This window comes from Acanthaster planci, linkage group LG01, assembly GCF_054643075.1.
Source record: "Acanthaster planci isolate LZ-2023a linkage group LG01, COTS_SCS, whole genome shotgun sequence".
NCBI lineage: Eukaryota > Metazoa > Echinodermata > Asteroidea > Valvatida > Acanthasteridae > Acanthaster > Acanthaster planci.
Window position 1 is genome coordinate 35,212,431 of NC_141777.1, and position 20,610 is coordinate 35,233,040.

The window sequence follows — 20,610 nt, forward strand, 5'->3', positions numbered from 1 at the left end:
ATGACGGCTTTGTAGATTAGGGCCTTTTGGTGATAAAAATCGATATTATCAAATGAACAGAATCTGTGGAAACATAGAATCAAGGAAGCAACTTCTATCATAAAAAAATTAGACAGACCTTTTGAAATTCCATTACGCTTTAACAGAAAGCAATTTCTTTTTCAAATTTTCACTTAAAATGAACTGTCTTTTAAGTCAGTGTTGTGGATTGGTAGTACAACAGCAACACAATGAATCTTACAAAGTGAACCATAAATATCAAAATTGTTTCTCCTTTAAAAACTATTTAACTAAATCCCGTCCACTCGATTCCTACTTAGGGAATTCAGTTATTTTCCCGTCGAGAATGATCGGTGGGCCATGGGATGTACGTTATGAAATGCCCCTACCCAATTGACCCATAAAATTAGTAGTTGTATTGATTAAAGAGCTGTCGGTGATTTATTTATTTTTTCCCCATGAGAGTCAAGGCTTCGCCGAGTGTATTGCTTTTATTATCAGAACGGCGATGAAATGTAATGGTGGGCCCGACATGCCTAATTTATTCCAAATCACACAACCAAATATCGTTTTGCACGTTTTCAAAACTATGGCTGTGATATCAGCCATAAGATAAGCATAGTGGGGGAACTATAACTATCCAGAAAAGGAATCTTAAATGGAATTAATGAACTCATGTCCATTTCATTTGTGATTTGTCTATTTATCGCGCATGGATGTGGATGGCACAGTAAAAGCGGCACGTGGAAATAAAATATTTGAAGGCTGGAAAGTGACAGGAACTTAGGCTGAAGTAACGTGTCTAACACTTGTAAGTTTAATGTCAGATGCGTGGGATGTGTTTTATGCTTATCGAATTATAATGTTTAATTCGAGGCGCAGCGTGTATGCGTGCGTTTGTTCATGAGCTGACGAGATGCACCACTGAAATGCAGCTTGGTTTTGTGTTAGGAGGGAAAATGTCAATATTTGAGGCATGTTAAGTGTCCTCAGGGCAACAGACGCAGTGGTCATGCTACAAGTATTGAAAGCGACTGTCTGTTATGAGAGGGTATGGGCGCCGGGCACACGATGATCGCAGCTGTTGGAGCGATGTAAAGCTATTGCGGAGACAAGGATAGAGGGCGCATGTTCCTGGGAGCTGGTTTTGGCATGTCAACGATTTACAACCGCGTCCGATACGGGCTCCCGGAGTTATGGCTACGCCTGTTGTCGACAGGTTTTTATTTTTGGGGGGTGGAGGGTGGACCCGACTTGAATAAAGGCTATAATCGCGACTCTGCAGGATTTTTCTCCCTAAATTGAAGTTAAGTCCCACATTTCAACAGGGGCACTTCTATAATCCAAGAGGCACAAAGACTAATAATCTCCTCTCTGGAACCATGCATTTTTCCGTACAGGAAAGAATACTATGGTACATCCCCAGACAGTTGTGTAATAAAAAAGCACGCTGTCGGTAGGGATTCACGTATCAGGCTTAGTCTTGCCAATCCTGTTAGATTTGGACGTGACCGTCTGAGGCGCCGAGAATTTTTTTCCCCGAGATCTCGTCTGTTGTACAGTTGTCTCATTAATAGCCTCTGACGTTGCGCCCTCACTTTTTGTTGTTGTTTTATGTCAACAAAAATCGACGTATATCGAGATTTCTCAGTAACACGAAGGGCTGAGAGAGAGACAGCGCAGCAGTGGGGGAATACACTAACGACACGTACAAGTATCACTGCAGAAATCTCTCAGGGACAACCTCCTCCAAAAGGAAGCAGCAAGCCCACAACGTTCCATTTTGCCCGTCCAGCCACTTGCAAAACCAGTCATCTGTATACATCGCACAGGTGCACACCAATGTAATAAACCAAAAACTAATACAAATAACATTGTTTAGTTGCATATTATACATTATAATTTTCCAAAATCTGAAGCCGAGTGGAATGGAACATCCAATACACGTATCATCGAATCTTGTTCCCACCATTGCATGAATGTGAAACATTCCCGTGTCTTTATGCTTAAAGAAAACCTCTGTGTCCGAGTGACCCTTTTCCCTTATCAGTTCGACAAATTATCGTGACACGAACTTGTCCCGTTTCCGAATTAGCTCGTGCTTCAACACCTGTTCCTGGATATCTTGAGATCTGCTCTTATCGTTTGACGGCATATTTTCACTACTTTATTTTTAGACGCATCGATCAGCATCACTTACTGACTCGGAGATTTCTTCACCGTTTTAATGACCTATGCACACAGCTAAATCTGATGGGACAGTTTCGGTAACGGCTTTCGGTCGTGGTCAAGACACATCTGTCCTTCACTAGCAGATGTGAAGACTTGGGTTAGAATTCTCCCTTGATCAAGAATGCACATTTTAATGCCACTGGCCTTGGCAAATATTCTGCATGTTCAAAGAGTTTTCATCTATTCTGTAACGGGGTTGAAACACAATACAGATCTTGTTCATGTGAGAGTGCAAAAATATATTCTTTATTGTCATTTCCTGCATACAACACACTGTCTGCACAATAAACAGTAATTTCAGTTTACATGTAAATGATTTAAAAGGTATGTCTACCACATCCGCCTACGTGAAATAACTTTAAATTATCATATTTCACATTTTGGAGGGTGGGGAAATGTATTTACGGAATTATACACATTATTACAATTCACAGCGTAGGATTTTGTTTTTACGTATAGAGTTAGAGTACTTCAAAACCTCACCGTGGCTTGCGCAGCAAAAAACAGAAAACCAGTACACACACTGTATATATTCCCAGTTGAAAGAAAATAACATTGGAACACAATGCATTAGAGACCAAGACAACACAAAGCTTGCAGATATAATATCACTTGATACTTCATACAACCATGGTGCTCGTTAACATTCACGTCATAGTACGATTTCCATCAATTAGAGGCCCACCTTCCGTTTCACTTATATACAAAACAAAAACAACCGAAGGTCACTTGTGACGTGCAGTAATCGTGCAGTTTACGGTGTAGCCAATGGCAACAGATCTCAAAGACGAAATGTTACTTCATACAATGCTAAATGTTTGAGAAAAATCTTAGTTCATTAATCAAGATGATGACCTTTGTCAATGCCTTTCACTGAGCCCGACATTTCATCTAAAAATAAGGTCGGTGTGTAGGAAGAAATTTCTCTGGTTTTTATATTAAAAACTGGATTTCTTTTACAATTTACTCGAGTACTTCCCAAGAGGTGGCCATACTGCAGAAATAAGGGATTTCAATTTTCTCAAAGTTTGCTTGTACTAAATACAAAGAAAACTAGGACCAGAACTTTTCACTTGTCACAACCACTTACAATACCGAGCTAGTTTTAAGTAGAGATATTTCGTCCACAATCGTCCTACAATTCAAAGGTAAGAAAAACACTCAAGGCAAAATAACCCAACAGTCTAAGTCCTACAATGCAGTAAAACAAACCATTAAAGACAAATTAAATTAGACAATTTCTTTCATGACATAGTCCCATTCACGCACCCACTAAATAAATCCTGTCATCTGATTAGTGGGTCACTGATCAGATGCCAGTGCATTAGTATCTCTAAGCATGACACGGCGGCATGGAAAAAAAGATAAAATTCTACTGCAGAAACCTTTGTACTTAGAACGATGCCATTTAATTCGATGACGCAGGCACTTAGCCAAGATTTATTCAGATAATGAAGGGTTCAAATTGGTGCAATGGAAAGAACAATTTAATTCACAGACAACCAAGTGGAATGTTCCTGTCTGTTAATTAAATTAAGTTTGCTCATCTGTGAAAAAATCCTCATCCCCGAAGGAAATGTGGCACTTTCGATTCCTTAAAAAAATTGTCAACCATGTTTCTGGGCGGTTACGCCACAGTATTCCACCCATACTAAAATCAGCGCAAGGTTACTGCTCCAAATAATCATAGGATAATGCTGAAAACTCAGATGACTTCATTCATGCTCCCCTACCCAATAAAAATCTGTGCCTTAGAAGAAAATACCAAGAAAAATAAAACACATGCACAAACAGGGAAACAAAGCAAGACCTTCCCCAAAAAGGAAAAAAAAGTCATGTACATCTGCATAATTTCATCACAAAGGCCAAAATCAGATGTTAACAAAATCTACATGTGAAATAGTATTTTACAAATAAAACAATCTAATCATAAAACTACTGAGGTTCACTACACTTTATATAAGCATTACTTCACAGTGGTAATTAAATATTTATAAGCCATTTACGCAGCAGTGTACACAAAAGTTAGCAATCTTGATATCTGCAAAAAGTCTTTTCCAGTCTCTAATCTAAGGCAAAGCAGTAAAACCAGTCTGGAATGATCTTAGGGCCAAAAAGTTCCACAAAATAAGCTAGTGAGTTTATTAAGATACCCCCTCCCCCAAAAACACACAAGATGAACTGCAAAAAATCAATTCGAGCAGTTTGTTCACACATAAAAGAATCCTCATTCCTCGAGGAAAGATGGTTGGAAAGTTACAAAAATGCCGGCACTTTCAATTTCTAAAAAAAAAATGGCAACTGAGTTTCCCACAGCATCCTGACCTCCCTCACATCAGCGCAGGGTTTCTGCTCTAAATCATTACAGAATAATGCTGACCTCTTCATTTTGTAGAGCATCTGTAATTTTGAGATGGCTTCCTTTCAGGTAGAAAGAGCATGCTTAAACTTTCAAAAGATCTGATCAAATTCCATTTCCATGACAACTACCCTTAATTTATCACTAGAAGACTTAATCAGCGAAGAAGGTAGCTTACCCAGTTCCCATCTCAAAATGATGAAATGCTCTTAAAGCTATGCAAGGAGTGAAATGTTTCAGCCTAGGGAGGGGTTCCTGTTCTCTTCTGTGATATTCACTAAATAGGACTAAAAATGAAGTAATAATGATGGACAGAGCAACCTGAAAGTTTGTAAATATAAAAAAATTTGCTTTTGAAGCATTCAAGAAAAACGCCACTGGTTCCCGCTGAAACTTATCATAATGCAACAGCAATCAATTTAAAAAAGGCTTACAATTGTTTTCAAACCCTCTAGCCCTCAACCCCTCTAATGATTGAAGGGGATGATGCATTTCAATTTTTCCCACTCTTAGCACTTACAAAGTTATCTCTCTCTGACTAACCAACAAACAAAAAGCCAAGAAAAAAGTGCAGTAAAACAAAGTTAGACCAACCGTTTTACACAGTGCAAAGTTAGCAAAACAAAATCACCAAATTTTCACAAAGAATTTAATTTTTGCATTTTACAAAACTGCTTTAGGCGATAGCTAAGAATTTAAATATTAACAATAATAACAACCTGCCATTTACAGTAGGACTGTTCAAAATGCAAGAGAGTACACATTTACTTCCGTACATTTAGTGCAATTGTATCCATGACGTAATTTTTCTGGACCCAACTGTCAGATGGAGTATGATTGGCTCCTGCATTGCACCTCACTTTACAGAACAGCAACTGGCCAATCACAGCTGTGGGCCACAGGCATTGCCAGGATTTTTGTCCAGGAGGATGTGGAAGGAGAGGGAGGTGGTAGGCGCCTGCCCCGCCACCCCCTCCCATGATACCTATGCTGTGGACCACTGCCTGATACCTATGCTGTGGACCACTGCCTGATACCTATGCTGTGGACCACTGCCTGATACCTATGCTGTGGACCACTGCCTGATACCTATGCTGTGGACCACTGCCTGATACCTATGCTGTGGACCACTGCCTGATACCTATGCTGTGGACCACTGCCTGATACCTATGCTGTGGACCACTGCCTGATACCTATGCTGTGGACCACTGCCTGATACCTATGCTGTGGACCACTGCCTGATACCTATGCTGTGGACCACTGCCTGATACCTATGCTGTGGACCACTGCCTGATACCTATGCTGTGGACCACTGCCTGATACCTATGCTGTGGACCACTGCCTGATACCTATGCTGTGGACCACTGCCTGATACAGGGGTACCTTTTTGTCTGAGTAGGACATGACCACTCCTTACAGCTGAAAGGTAATTTCAAACGAATACTTAATTTCCCTTCCTTCCAAAAGCATGTAAGTTGCAAATCACAAAGCAATTTCCCAATCTTTTTGCCCCCGCCCCCCCAAAAAGTCGGGCCCTCCCTTAAAATATGGTGCTGGATCTGCTCTTGGAGACTTGTAGAAGCTGAAAGATAAAATAGCTAAAATGAAAAGAAAAATATCAAAATAATACAGATTTAATAAATTTATGGTAATCAATTTTATTGATTACCCAGCATGCATTGTAGAAAGAAGGGAATACCTTTAAATAAATTCAAATTTTAACACAGATTTATTCATTGCATGGGATTTGCCTCTACGATGGAATGTTTGAAATTGCATCAAAATATTCTCATGTTGTTGCATTTCAATAAATTTCATGATTACAGCATGCTCTGCACAACAGGCATTCAATAGTATTAAAGTTCCAAGCAAGCCCAGCTGCCTCTCTGCCTGTAACCTGGAGAAGCCCTTGTGCAGAGAAACACGGAGATGAATCGTGCACGCCTGTTCTTTCAGTCCATGTCTTTCGGTCCATCCTCTACTCAGTCAGTCGTGACTTCTTTACCTCAGAAAGGTAAAACATCTAACACTTGAGGAACTCTCCATGTTCCAAAAGGCACAACTTTCACAAATATTCATGATGATGAACAAAATGAAATTCTCCCCACTTATTCCATTCGGCAGAGTAGCTATTCCATATTGCACATATCAAGCTATGGGCTGGTATTTATGCTAAGCAATATTAATATATGCATATAATATGAAGATCTTTTTTCCTTCACTAGAAAATTAAAATAATTTTATTCCTCGGACTGATCATTACTCAAAGACCAGACACATAGACAATTAAGGCAGCAATTCAAAACAAATTATACAAAAACTACACAGAAAAGAATAGTCTCTCATCAGGTCAAAGCGACTCCTTAAACAGCAATTTTTTAAAGACTTGAAGTTGTTCTTCGCAGGAACAAAATTTCAGAAAAGAGCCCGTTCATTGTTACTTGTTTTCTGTCCGAGAAGCCCACTCAACCGAACAAAGGATATACCATATGTACACAGCTGATTCAATCCACGTTGAAGGAGTTGTTACATGTAAGTTCGGTCACTGCCACAGGTTACAGGTTGATTTCAGCAAAGAGCGCGGGCAGGGTGACATCCGGGGAGGGCTGCTGGCTGTAACCCTCCTTGATGCTCTTCTTGTGCAAGAGCTCAATCTGGTACAGTCGGGGCAGGAAGCTGATGAATTTCAAGTACTGCTTCAGTTCCCCGTATTTTTCTGCGAGAGGGGTTTGAAGTTGAGACAAAGATACGACATTAGGATATGTTAAACGGGGCTCGGAGGGCACCAATGGTGGACAGAGACTGCAGTTGTGGAGAGAGGCATGTTTCTTTGCTGAAGATTAGGATGAGTAGCATTTTATAGAGACAAATCGTAAATTTGTAAATGTCAGGGTTTAACAATTACAGTCAAATTTCAAACTCCATTAATTTGCCTCTTTCTCCTGATAAGTGGTTTCATGCCTCTCAATATAGTTTGGATTGGATTGCTTGTGATACGTTAACAGCGTGACAACATCTCTGATTTTAACTCATCAGAAATACACTTTCGGTCATTCTGAGTATTGACAACACTTACAACCACTTCTGCAACGAAAGTCTACGTAAAGAAAACATTTTGGTGTAAACACAGAACTTCTGTACCCACCACTACCCAAAAAAGCTAAAAGGTTAACAAAACAAAATTTAAACAGAAACTAACAAGAAACGAGATAAACGTTGTGTTTGTCGGTGGACAAACACTGAGCTGTTTCAGGAAACTCTTTTGGTTTGATAAAAAACGAGTTGGAACGGGCGGGAATCGAACAGCTGATGTTAGGTCCGCAGTCCCGCAGTTCAAAATTTCTGTGGGACTACTACCCGCCTTGCGACAGTAGAGCGTGACAATATACGTTCACATGCTTTCCTGCCACATGTTTGGAATTTTGCCAGATTCCCCCAAATAGCAGGCCTCCATTACACTCTTTCAATGTACAAAGTGTATGGCTCTTACCACTACGGCTCTTACCCTATGGGTCGAATTGCTGGCATTTTCAGCGGGTGTCAATTTTTCAACAGCCGCGCACAGCATGTATGAACAATGCAACGAGCAAAACACTTTAGACAATGGATGCAGATATTTACTCTAGCTTTCAATGGGCAATTGTAGACTTTCGCATTTGGAATTGATTTTTTGTGATTTTACTGATTTAAAGGTCTTTTCGTTAGAACTTCCGGTCTGATGACATCATCCGCCCCATGATGATGTCATGTTTCAGCATACATCTTCAGGTGGCAGTCTAACAATGTGCTGGGTTGAAAGAAATCGGCAAAAGGAAAGGACCGAAAGTCATGTGTAGAACGACCCCGTGTTATGTCAATAGACACACACAAAAAAACCCCAAAACAATCTTAAGAAAAACAAAAGCTGTTTTGGCCCGTAACTGAAACAGCTACATGTACCGTTAACAAGTCAGCCAACCTGACAAAAAAAGACCTACAGTGTCTGCCTTACCAAGACAGTAGTGCTTGAAGACCTGACGCAGTTTACCATGCAGACCCAGGATGAACTCCACATCATCTAGGCCAGGGTTATCTGCGCCAGACAGAAACGTAAAAAGGGTCCCTGGTTGGTCAGAATTGTCTAATGCACTATTCGTTTTTTATCAATCCTCTCTTGTTAGAATCCCTTCGGGTATACCACTCTGAATCCAACACTTTTAAGACATTTGACAAATATCAGAAGAAACCCAGGACAATGACCCCCCCTTCCAGGATGGTTGTACTCATTCAAAGGAAATACTGAAAATGTAGGTGAATGGACATTGTTGCCACTGAAGCAGAATTAATACGGGATATTAGCACTGCCTCAACATATTTAAGTTCACTTCCGGTGAAGTTTCTAAGTGAATATTTCTTGAGGCAATTTGCATTTCACATCATTCGCATTTACATCCAGGATGGGCCGGTCTTTAATATTAGCGCACAGGTGCAAGGTATGTTACAAATCAGCGGCTGAGCTCCTCAAAGAATGTGGTGGTTGAGGTCACACCTGGATTGATGAAGATGAGAGCCGTGAAGAGAGCAATCTCCTCCTGGTCAAAGGTCAACTTGGTGAAGTCTTCCCTGAAGCTGTAGCAGCTGGTCTTCATGCCGCAGACCAGTTTGATCAGTGAGGGAACAGTGAAGAAAGTGTCATCAAACCAGGAGAACATGCACCCCTGCCAGCAGAGTTGACACAGGATGCAGGGGAAGGTGCCCGCCTTGATCAGGTTCATCTGGTCATTGACGGATATGTGACGGAACCCTAAGCGAACAGAGGGGTAGGGGAGGAAAGACAGGAGGGAGGTGGGAAAAGAAGGACAAATTAAGGGGTATCACACAATTCGTACAGGTAAGGGGGTTTGTCTCAGATTGTAACCTGCACTAAAATCAAGAAAACTCACTCATCTCATAACCAATAGTTTGGTAATAAACGGTAATCCTGGACATCTGTTCCAATTGGTACACACTTTGAGCACAGAATCTCCAATTAAAACAAAAAATTTCAAATGAACTAGGAATCTTAAAATTCTGACATTCCGTACAACAAGATGCTGCGCCACGCATTGGAGAGCAGATACCTTTGCATACATAGAACTACTGTACGTAGGAGTTTGGCTCTTGAAATGGAAAGGATGGATTTATGGAAAAAGGAACAACAAATCTCCTTCCATCTTAAAGTCTGACTGTTCTTATAAATTAAAACATCAAAAATATGTCTCCAAGTGGTCGTTAAAAAATCAAAGAAGAAAAAAACCTTTTCATTTCTCTACCAGTACTGGCAGAATTATATGTGTTTACATGTATCCTTGGAAAGATTGAGGTTGAGCCACATGCAGCTCACAACAAGGTTTCACAACATGGATCACAGACATACATGTATAATTTACCAGTATCTTTTAAACAAAACAGGCTTTGCTGTACATGTACTTGATGACTCTGACCAACCAGTTCCATTACTGACAGTACCCACTCTGAGTTGATGTGCACCCTCACAGACAAAGGAGAGACAGACCGGTGGGCAGTGTTTCAATTGATCTCATGTACATGTGCCCACCTGGTGCATACATGTATGTGAGAACCATCCATTCCAACATGCATGTACTGGTATATTGCTTGAGTGCGTTCAGTACATCCCACGCCAGATGTGCACAAACCCGCACGCTCACATGGGGAGTTCCCACTGAAGGACCACCATTTCCATGTAAAAACACGCCCTCTCTTGTTCCCGCTAAGAGCAGGAGCTATATATGCAATCACACGTATGAAGCCAAACCACGGTTCACAACCATGCACAATGCATGACATCTAGATGCTCAACCATAAAAACTTCACGTGTGAAATTAGGCTCTAATAACATTCGGGCTTTATTTTCCTTTAAAAAAAACCTCCCTGTCCATAATTCCGACCCGTGATTCGAACCCACACCCCATGCATCACAACTGCTTGACTACTGCAATTCACACAAATTAATGGTGTTTTTACTGTTGATATAATGATGAACGGCTGCAACACAAGTCTAATACACACTGGGCATGTGCAATACAAACACAACCATCATGGTTTGGCTTCATACATATGGTTGCATACATATCTCAGAGCAGACACTCTGTCCAGAATTACACATACCGGTACATGTACAAAAGGTCTGGCCTCTAAATTTAGTATGAGTCAAATTTAACAGAAACTAGCACTTCCTGGTGGTTGCTCACCACGTTTAAATTGAAAGGGCAAAAGACTTTTCTGTGCAGCAGGCATTTTCGGTTTCCACGAACTGTTCAAACAGTCATTTGGTATACTATAGAGCAGCTCTAAGTAAAACCTATTATCTCTGATTTTTATCTGTTCAAATAAATATGGCAGCATCCAAATGGAACGCAGTGTCATTTGTCTTGAAAGCTCAACTAAAACAAGCGTAAAAGGGCTTCTTTTCTGTTCATGCCAAGATGCAAATTCTAAATGTACCGGTAGATTGCGTCACTGAGGAGACCACTGAGAAAACGAGGGGAACCCTCGCCCTGGGTTCATGGTGGATAAACCCTTGTGCATGCCAAACAATGCATATGGTCATTGTTTGGCATGCACAAAGGTTTACCAACTACGAACACAGGGCGAGGGTTCCCCTCGTTTTCTCTGTCTTCTCCTCAATAACCAGGAAACCCGATGAAGTACCTGTACGGTATACGTCAATCAATGATAATATGCTAGTACATGTATTTTACAGTACCTTCCATATTTCCACAGTTAAATGCAATCTCAGTTTCACTCACCAGGAATATTCTTTGCGAAGGTGACTGAGCCAATGATTTTGAGGGAAATACTCTCCTGAAACAACCGCATGGACTCAGGGGAAGCTTTATCCATCTTTGTGCGTAACTAGAAATATACAAAAGACGAAAACCAAGAAATATTGAAGAGCCATCTATACACCACCCACATCAATACTGTACATGTATGTACTTTGAAGAGTATAATACTTCTTCTAGCTGAGATATCGGTACACTGTACTTGTTGTACTGAATAAAAAGGTGAAATTATCATGGGTATCTTGCAATTCTACAAACACTCATACACGTACACGTACTTTGCATCATTCTTTGGGCATTTCTTTGTCATTCAGCACCCTGTTATTTGTTTCAGGTCTAGTGAAAGGTCTTGAATGAATGTCTATAACACTGTCGGGTACTGGACAGAATAAATTCCATTTAAGCTAAGGCGATTTATGTTTCTGAGAAACACCAGGATCTGCCTTGAATATTTTTGAGAAAGAACAAGATGTACGTGTTCAAGAAAGTATATTTATTTGCCAGTTTACATAACAACCAACCTTTTCAAATCCTGCCAATTACATGTATCTTCATGGGTGTGCATGTCTTTAAATAACCAAAATAATATTAAATCATGCATGTCAATGTACACTGTACATGTACACCGTGCATACACAGTACAGAGAGTACTTGGTTATATACATGTATGGGTGCACCTGTACAAAACACATTTGTTAAAGGAAGCAGCCCCAGCTACTGATTAAATTCCTGCACAATAATCTGGCATATAAGAATCACTTGTACACAGATAAGGTGGCAGTCATATGCTGCCTTCTCATTACTGAGTGCAATGCTCAATACGTGTAGCAGTAGTGTAGCAGGGGTGAAATTTCTCAGAGTACCCAGGGGTGCAGTTACACGTGTGTTTTCCAAGGGGCCACTCAAAGTATTGTACCGGTGCCATGACATAGGTTGTGTACATTCAATATTTTGAGCAATAACTGAATAATGCATACATGTATGTGATTTGACGATACAGGACATTTGCATTTTAACCTTAACCCCCTAGACGCTTTTTGTTATGGACCCTCCTCAATCCTCCAGAATCCTAGAATTTTGGGGGTGAAAAAATTGGATTCTCCCTCAATCCTCTGGAATCTAGCAAAATTTCTTGAAAACATTATTTGGAGGTGTATCTACAGCCTCAATCCTTCAAAATCCGGCAAATCCTGTCATTATGTTGAGGCAGTGCAAATGGCATTCTTGAGCAGTGCGGTTGATTCAAAAGAAATATTGGGCTGAATTTATGCATGACTGAGCAAGAAATACACAAGGTCTAAACCCATGATGTTCACTCATGGCATCCTTCGCAATCAGCCATGCACATGCACATTTGCCATTCACCCTCAATCCTCCAAAATCCTCCAAACCGCCTGATGGATTTTGGACGACTGTGGAGGTTAGGGTTAACAATGAATGAAAATTTTTCTACTTTCTGGTGCACTGTACCCTACATAGGATGTCAAAGAAAGGTTGATTGCATGTACCTTCTATAAAAGAACTGCACTCACCTCTTCTGTTGCTTCTATTTGTGGCTTTGAATTAAACATCGTCTGGAACAACAATGCCAGCTCCTCAAATGCCTGCGTCATCTCAACAGTGATCAAAACCCGCTCAAATTTCTGCACCGGCTGTGAGGTCCTGTTCAGCTTCAGCTCATTCTCCTCACTCAGGATCTCCCCCTGGAGGCATCCCAGCTCAAGACGCCGCGCAATCTTCTTGGCATAAGCCAGGCTGGAGGACGTCCCCTCTTCCTGCTCCTGCTGTAGCATCTGTGCGGCCGGCGCTATCTTGGCACTTGGCAACTGCTCGTCGCTCTCGTCCTCGCTGTCATCGCTCAGGGCGTGCTTGCCGGCGACTCGGCTTGGGTTTGGAGTGGAAACTTTAATCATGGTTTCCGGGTCGCGCTGTCTTTTGAAAGCCTCCTCAGCGTAGCAACTGCTGGGCTCCTCTTTGATTCGCAAGGAAGGCGCAGCACCTGAATCGGTGTCCATCATGGCAAACGGCTTACCCATATTGTCCTGGTGTGGGTCCAGTGGCTGACAGGCATCTACATTCATAATGGGCCTGCCTGGAGAGGTTGCCAACAAGCTTTCTGTGCATTCTTTATTGCTCATCTCATGATCTCCTCTTGCCTGGAGGGAAAGTGATGGCGAGTGGCTCTGGCTTATGCCAAACCTAAAAGCAGCCGCAGTAGGCATAGACTGGCTGCCTGATGCCCCGTGTCCTGGTAAGCTGGTAGCAGCAGCAGGGTGCAGCTGGCCGTCAAAGAAATTATGTCCAAAGGGAAAGCCTGAGCCTCCAGAAGGCGTGGTGGAGAAGGCATTACCATCTGGGGTGGACTGCACCAAACTTACAGAAGGGTGCTGGATAGAACAAATGACTGTAGAGCTGGGGACATTGCTGGTTGGCAGACTACCGAGTGGTTCAAGTGACCCAACGGGTAACTGTGGACATACCCGGGGGTGCGGGTGTCTGCCCAGAATGGGAACATTCTTGGGAAACCCCGCATTGCCCAATTTCTGCTTATTTTCACAGCCCAAGCCTCCGCCCACAAATGCCGTGCTCATCTGCGAGGTGACCATAGGCATTGGGGGGCTTTGGCTAACTGGCTGCCCCGATTTAAAGTCCATTAAATGGGAGCTTCCATCGCCAAACCCCTTGTCAAATTCCCCTGGGACAGCCATTGGCTCACTGACTCCTGATACTTCAGGCGGTGGTGATGTAGATTTCACTTCCATCACTGTTTCCTCACTATCAAAGGCGTTGTTCGGGCAGCAGCCCCCAGCACTGACGGCATTCAACTGTTGAGATACCTCAGACATTTCGCTACAGCTCTCTGAGATGTCCATGTCTAACTTGTGATGCCGGCCAAGCTTAATGCCTGCAGAAAAAGAAAGGCTCCCTCAAAAATACTATGTGCTAAGATAAGTTTGTAGTTTGTTTTTCAGAACTTTGGCAATTGATGAAAATTTCTTTTCTGTACGAGAGAAAATATTAATAGAACAAATATGAACATGTTTTTTTGCAAAAAAGTTGCTGTTAACGCACATTTGCACATGAATAAAGTAAGTTGCATTATGTCAACCTAAATGTCAGTATTTCATGTGCTGAATTTCAACAACTGTTTGTTTAGCAGTCACCCTAGTTTTCATGATTTTTTAAGGTGCACACCACAGAAATGCCATACAAAGAAGACTGTGACTGGACCAATGTAAAGGCCTATGGTGCACATTAACTTACTTTGTCTAGACATGCCAACCTGCAGGCATTTCTGATAGCGGCAATATCGGCAGACGTTACGGGAGGTCGGAGTGATTATGCACTTCTTGTTGTCACCGCAAACATAAGAGGCCCCGTCCTTTAAACTGCGACGGAAAAACCCCTGCAAAGGTGAGAGAAATGGATGACAGTGAGGTTAATGCAGGGCATGACTGGCTTGAGGCTGTACAGATTTCACAATACAGCAGATACAGGCTTCAGCTTGACGACTGAAAATAAAAAACGAAAATCGGCAATGACAAAATAAGGGGCCCTGGTTCACTGGAATAGCTTGTGACCCGAGACAATACATGACGACTTATGATTGACTCATGGAGACCTTCCTCGCAAATTCAAACTTTAAATTCTCATCCTGTTTTTAAAGATGGAAAGGTACTGATCAATCACTGTTTGCAAGTGAGACACGCCCCTTAGACAACACCATGGGATTTGAATGTTCAGTTTTGTTTGTCTCAGATTTTGAAAGTCCAGTGTCCATTTTGTATTGGTCAATATCTCACAAGCTGCACTGACATGATTCTACTGCGACAAGTCATTTATGGACCTGCATGCTTCTTATTATGTTTAGGAAAGAGTATTTTTATCATCTTTGGTTACTTGCTAATTGTACCAATTGCAACATGGGGAAAACTACTTTACTACTATGAAATACCAAATTCATGTACAATACATGAGTTGCAACTAAACTCGTCAAAAACATGTTTATGTTCAATAAGGGGTAAGTATGAATCAGGTAATTCGAAGGTCACTCTGAGAGATAATCTGCATGCTGATGATACGGCACTTTGTCACTTCAAGATGAACAATGGGACAATGCACCGGCTCTCAGGTTGATTTATATTCATGGTTACCTTGCATCCTTCGCATGTGAACACCCCAAAATGGATACCAGAGGACGTATCACCACAGACTTTGCATGGCGTGTTGTCTGGAGGTGGATCTTTGCTGGGTTGTTTTACTGCAGGACAAACACATGACAAACAGGCTTTCAGAAGGTCTGTTCACATCATCCCAACTTTTGAAGCCTTGTACAAGCCAGCAGATTTTGAAGGAATAATGACTATGTATGTAGTTTTCAATTGAATGAGCACAAAGCATACCATCTTTGCATGGAAGGAGCATGTGTGCAATGTGGAAAATGGCACTGAAGCACCCTTCCATTATAGAAATGTCTCATAAGTCACCACTTCAGGTATACATGCGTTCACTTTGGAGTATGCAAATGTACAACTTTCAAGAATTTCAAGACATTTACATGTAGTGGAGGTCACCATAATGATCCTTTTCTAGTGTTTGCATCATTTTGAGAATGCACACATGAGCTCAAATGTAATGCAAATGATAGAAAAGGACCAATATATTTGCCGCCACTGAGCTTCTAAAGAGTCTCATATTTTTAAATACATGTACACATACATGTAGTCTACAGATACTATGGTGGCCGAAGGCAAGTCCTTGTACATATTACCACCTTCATCTTACCCCCTTCAACATTAAAAACTTCAAATCTTATCAAACAAATGGCCTCCCAAAAGTTATTTACATGTTAACTTCAAGGCCATAAAAAGAATCATGTTCAATATGGGGGTGTAGACTGTAAATTAGCCAGGACGATCAACCATTTCTCAACCACCAGAGTTGAAAGATCTGTCTGTCCCTTCCCAGCCCAGGAAATTTCTTTTTTGTACTTGCAGAGGCAACATTTCCCCGACATGTAACTCAGTACATGTATTTTGGAAGGAAACGAAGATATTTTCACAAACGTTAAATGAAAAAATGAAAGAAAAATTGTGGCCTTGTAAATTTTGAATAAGCTAAAACTGCCTGTTCAAGCTTCTAGTTGGTTGTATATACCGGTTTTCGGTAGGAACAGGTTGACGGGTGGCTTCGCGAGAAACTGTCAACCACGCATTTTCCATTAGGATGCCAACATCCACTTTATCCTGATTAGAAATGCCATCAAATGGTGACTGCTGATGAAGTGGATAGGAATTTCCCCACCAACTGGAGAATTTCAGTTGGCAATGCAAGGCTTATACCCGTTACATGTACACGTAGGTTTGATTCCCATCACAGCAAGGCTGTGCATTTTTTTGTACATAAAAGCTACCAACACCATGTACATGCCGTACATGTACATGTATGCTACATTACAATTCAAACATGAACTCTCTGGCCTGATCTGGGTAAAGTGACAAAAGCTCAAGGAAGTCCTCCCCCCAACCAAAAAATGTCCCAAGATACTCCTGGACATTATCCATGACATGCATGCCTTGTACATGTACTTGGTGGCCCGCACCCTTGCTGTCTGTGGTAGGATGCTTGTCAGATACTGATAACCCTTTCACCTTCATAAATACATGTAGGGATGAAGGAAACGGTGAAAAGGGGAAATGAGGGGGGGGAATATATATAAAAAGGGAAAAAAAACTACCGCTAACAAAGGAAGCAATCAGATGGAAGTTTAGGGAACACTATTCACAGTGAAAAGGGCAGACTGTATTACTCAAAAATAGGCACGGACATTTTTTCAAGATCATTTTATCTTACAGAGAAACACGTACATGTATGTTGGTACTGGTACATTGTTCCAAATTTCACATTTGTTTATTAGAAAAAAATCCCAACATTCACATCATTTTCAGATTAGACAATAAACAGGGTAAGTATTTATGCTGTATTGCCTATTCACACAGTACATATTTTGATCTGAGGAAATTCTGGTGTATACATTTTAGTGAAGGTGACTGACTGCAAGATACATGTAAATCTATTATGTCAATGCCTGGATGCTCACCAGTACAACCCATTCAGCAAAATCCAATGACAGGGTCAAAGATTGTGAACAAGGTCAAACACCTTTAGAACAAGGTTGTTGGGAGTTTCACAAGAGGCTCAATTCTGCTCATATTGAAGGACCAAATCACAGATAGCTTTACTATGAACAAAAGCCTTGTGGTGCTAGCAAATACAAAAGTGAATGTATTTTATGAAATAGATATTTTCCAAGATTCACATGTTGAGATATACACATGTATTCTCCAGTTTGTTCTGAGATCTACATGTATACTTAGAACCACTGTTTTTTATTTTTGGAAACAAATCATTTCTAAGAGATATTTTTCAAAGTTTTTTAATGAGATATATTTCTGTAGTTTGTTTTGACGAGTTATTAGTACAGTGTATGTTTTTTCCAAGTTTGTTTTATGAGATATAAATCAAAGTTTGTTTCTTAATACATTTGGAAAAAAATCAATTTCATAAAAAAATGATCAAAAAACATATATCTCATAAAACCGATTTATTTCAAACAATAAAAAGAAAGTGTCTAAAAACAGATATCATAAGAGCAAACTCAAGAATACATGTACATACAGTGTACTGTATAAGTGAACTTTGGAAAAAACAAATCTTTAAAATCAAAGTTGAAAAAAGTGTATTTCATGAAAATGAGTTTCAAAAATATATACTTCACTTTTTGAAAATATATACTTGATGGCACTACAGGGCTTTCCTGACTTTGTGCAGGAAAAAAAAAATGTAATGTCTACACACAGAAGCACTGACAAGAGCTGATGACGTACTAAACATGAAGTCAGGGACGATGTTCATTATTAAAGACCCATACCTTTCTTAGCATTGGAACTGTTCCCAACTGACATCATTAACGAGACAGCTCCAGATGTTCATTAAGCCAATGCATTCTTATGTTTTTCAAGCTAGTGGATCAGTGAAAGGTGCTCAGAAAGCTTGATGTTGCAATCAAGCAAAAATGAACAGGTGCATCTGGGTCCTTACAGAAACACATGTACCAACAAACAAAAGTACATGACATAAATGTATGAGGGGGGACAAATGTGCATTAATTTGTCACTATCAAGCAGATTGATATGTGTTTTCCTGTTTTTTGAGTAGTCCAATGATAAAATTAGAAGGGATAGTGTAGCAGACTGCGAGGCCAAAGAGTGACGTTTTTCAGTACGAGTTTATAAAACACAGTTACAACTTTTCAGAAAAAACAGCCACCGCTATGCAGTTACATGTATATTTTCTTATGCTTTTAAGACAAAAAACATTTGGTTGAAAACCTCTCATCCTGGAGAAAAAAAGTGGGACAAAAATACATGTACCTAGATTTTAATTTTGCTAGGCTCTGAGATGTGTGGTGTTTTAATTTTACTTGTTCATGCTAAACGGACTTACAATATAGTATTCATTGTTCTCAATTTACAAATGTATTACAGCAAGTTCTGTAACATTGCTTTGCAGTCAAACCACTGGTTATATTAAATACATGTATCACACTAAATTCCGTCATTTGCAACAAACCAAAACATCTCATGCAGTAGTTTGCCTACATGCTTACATGCAATACTTTCCAATGAAGCAGAAAAGGTAGAATCTACCACAAACTAGGCTAGCCGTAGTATCTGTACTTCATTCACATAGAGTTATTTGCAAAAGTTTAAGACCACCTTGAATTTTCTTGGTATTTCTGTCACTGGGCCTGCATTACACTGTTTCCACGAACGATTACTTAACATGATTTTACAGTGGTGCATACCGCAGTGTAGTGCTATATACCCATTTGAATGAAATTTTTTGCAAAGGCAGGTCTTGTATGATATGCTGTCTGCAAGGCAGCATGGGTAAAAAAAATATACCCAGCAAGAAATGAGACCAAGGGGTACCCCCCCAACATGTCCAATCCCTATACACATTCGAGACTATCCCCCCAAGATGTCTGAAAGGAATTCCCCAGATTCCTGCGAGACAATGACCAACACAAAGCAGGGGGGGTTCTCTCCATCTCATACCTTGCTGCATATGAAAAAAAAAGCCAGTCTAAGCATTCAGAAATAAGGGAGGGCACACTGAATATTAGACTGCTAACATGTCAAATCATGGAAATGCAGTCAAAAAAGTTCAACCAAGGTATCAAGGTTACACATTGAAAATAAACATAAGTTGCCATGATTGATTGGTTTAAGTTTGGTTTTCCTTCAGGTTATATGCATTTTCTATGGGTGGTCCTAAATTTTTGCAAATGACTGTACATGTACATGTACAGTACAAATACCGGTAGGCCTATGTAATGTACATTATCACATGGCACTGAGATTATCACATGGCACTGAGATTATCACATGGCACTGAGATTATCACATGGCACTGAGATTCTGGCCAAACTTTGCGCCACAGGCATGTCACCTTTGCCAAATATGACAGTGACACACATGTACACGTACACTGTTATTTTACACATGTACATGTATGTCAAATGCCATGTGTTAGGCCATGCAAATGAGCTAACAACAGGGCAGGACATGCAGTTTTCAAATTGTGGTTTGCATTATCGGCTTTTGAGCCCTTAATTCCACAAAGTGAAAAGTAAACCAGAAATGTGATTTCCTCTGACAGCACAACTTTGACCCAAATGTATACATGTACATTCATTAACCTCACTGAGCAAACACTGGTAAATTACCATCAACAAGAAATACAAGCCAGACAGCCCTATATACTGGCACTTCTCTTTTCCCTATCAAATTAAACAAGCATACAGTGCCTAAACTCCCAAACCACACAGAATATACCTGTCATCACAGCTCACTGAAACAATACAAAAAGCAATTGTGCTTTTGCTGTTAGTTTGTTGACAACACACAGTTAGGGAGAAAAACCACAAGATAAGGATGTGAACATGGATGTGGTAATGCATAATCGGTTTGTTGAACACATTGCACTCAATACAGAGCTATGGCAACTATCAGTGGCTTTTCATGGGTTTTCTTATTTAAAAAGTATAGCAGTAGCACAGGTTTGGTGGCAACAAAAATTTTCGTTTTGTTGGATACAAGCACTACATTTAAATGCTTTGTGAAGAAGCAA

The 20,610-nt window shown here is 40.5% G+C and overlaps 1 protein-coding gene across 7 annotated transcripts in view; it reads right to left on the reverse strand.

Moving 5' to 3' along the window:
- Nucleotides 1–2,456: 2,456 nt before the first annotated feature.
- Nucleotides 2,457–20,610, reverse strand: part of LOC147800700 (uncharacterized) — a 54,362-nt gene continuing 36,208 nt past the window's right edge. For 6 of the 7 annotated variants that reach the window (XM_087139552.1, XM_087139464.1, XM_087139431.1 and 3 more), the window contains exons 4-10: nt 15,570–15,676; nt 14,680–14,821; nt 12,948–14,320; nt 11,380–11,485; nt 9,120–9,374; nt 8,583–8,663; nt 2,457–7,307 (exon numbers count right to left, since the gene is read on the reverse strand). In XM_087139552.1, the coding sequence (XP_086995678.1) occupies nt 7,147–7,307; nt 8,583–8,663; nt 9,120–9,374; nt 11,380–11,485; nt 12,948–14,320; nt 14,680–14,821; nt 15,570–15,676 (2,225 nt within the window). In that variant the 3' untranslated portion in view covers nt 2,457–7,146. The remainder of the gene's footprint in view (nt 7,308–8,582; nt 8,664–9,119; nt 9,375–11,379; nt 11,486–12,947; nt 14,321–14,679; nt 14,822–15,569; nt 15,677–20,610) is intronic. The other variant, XR_015426090.1, reaches the window with a different exon arrangement.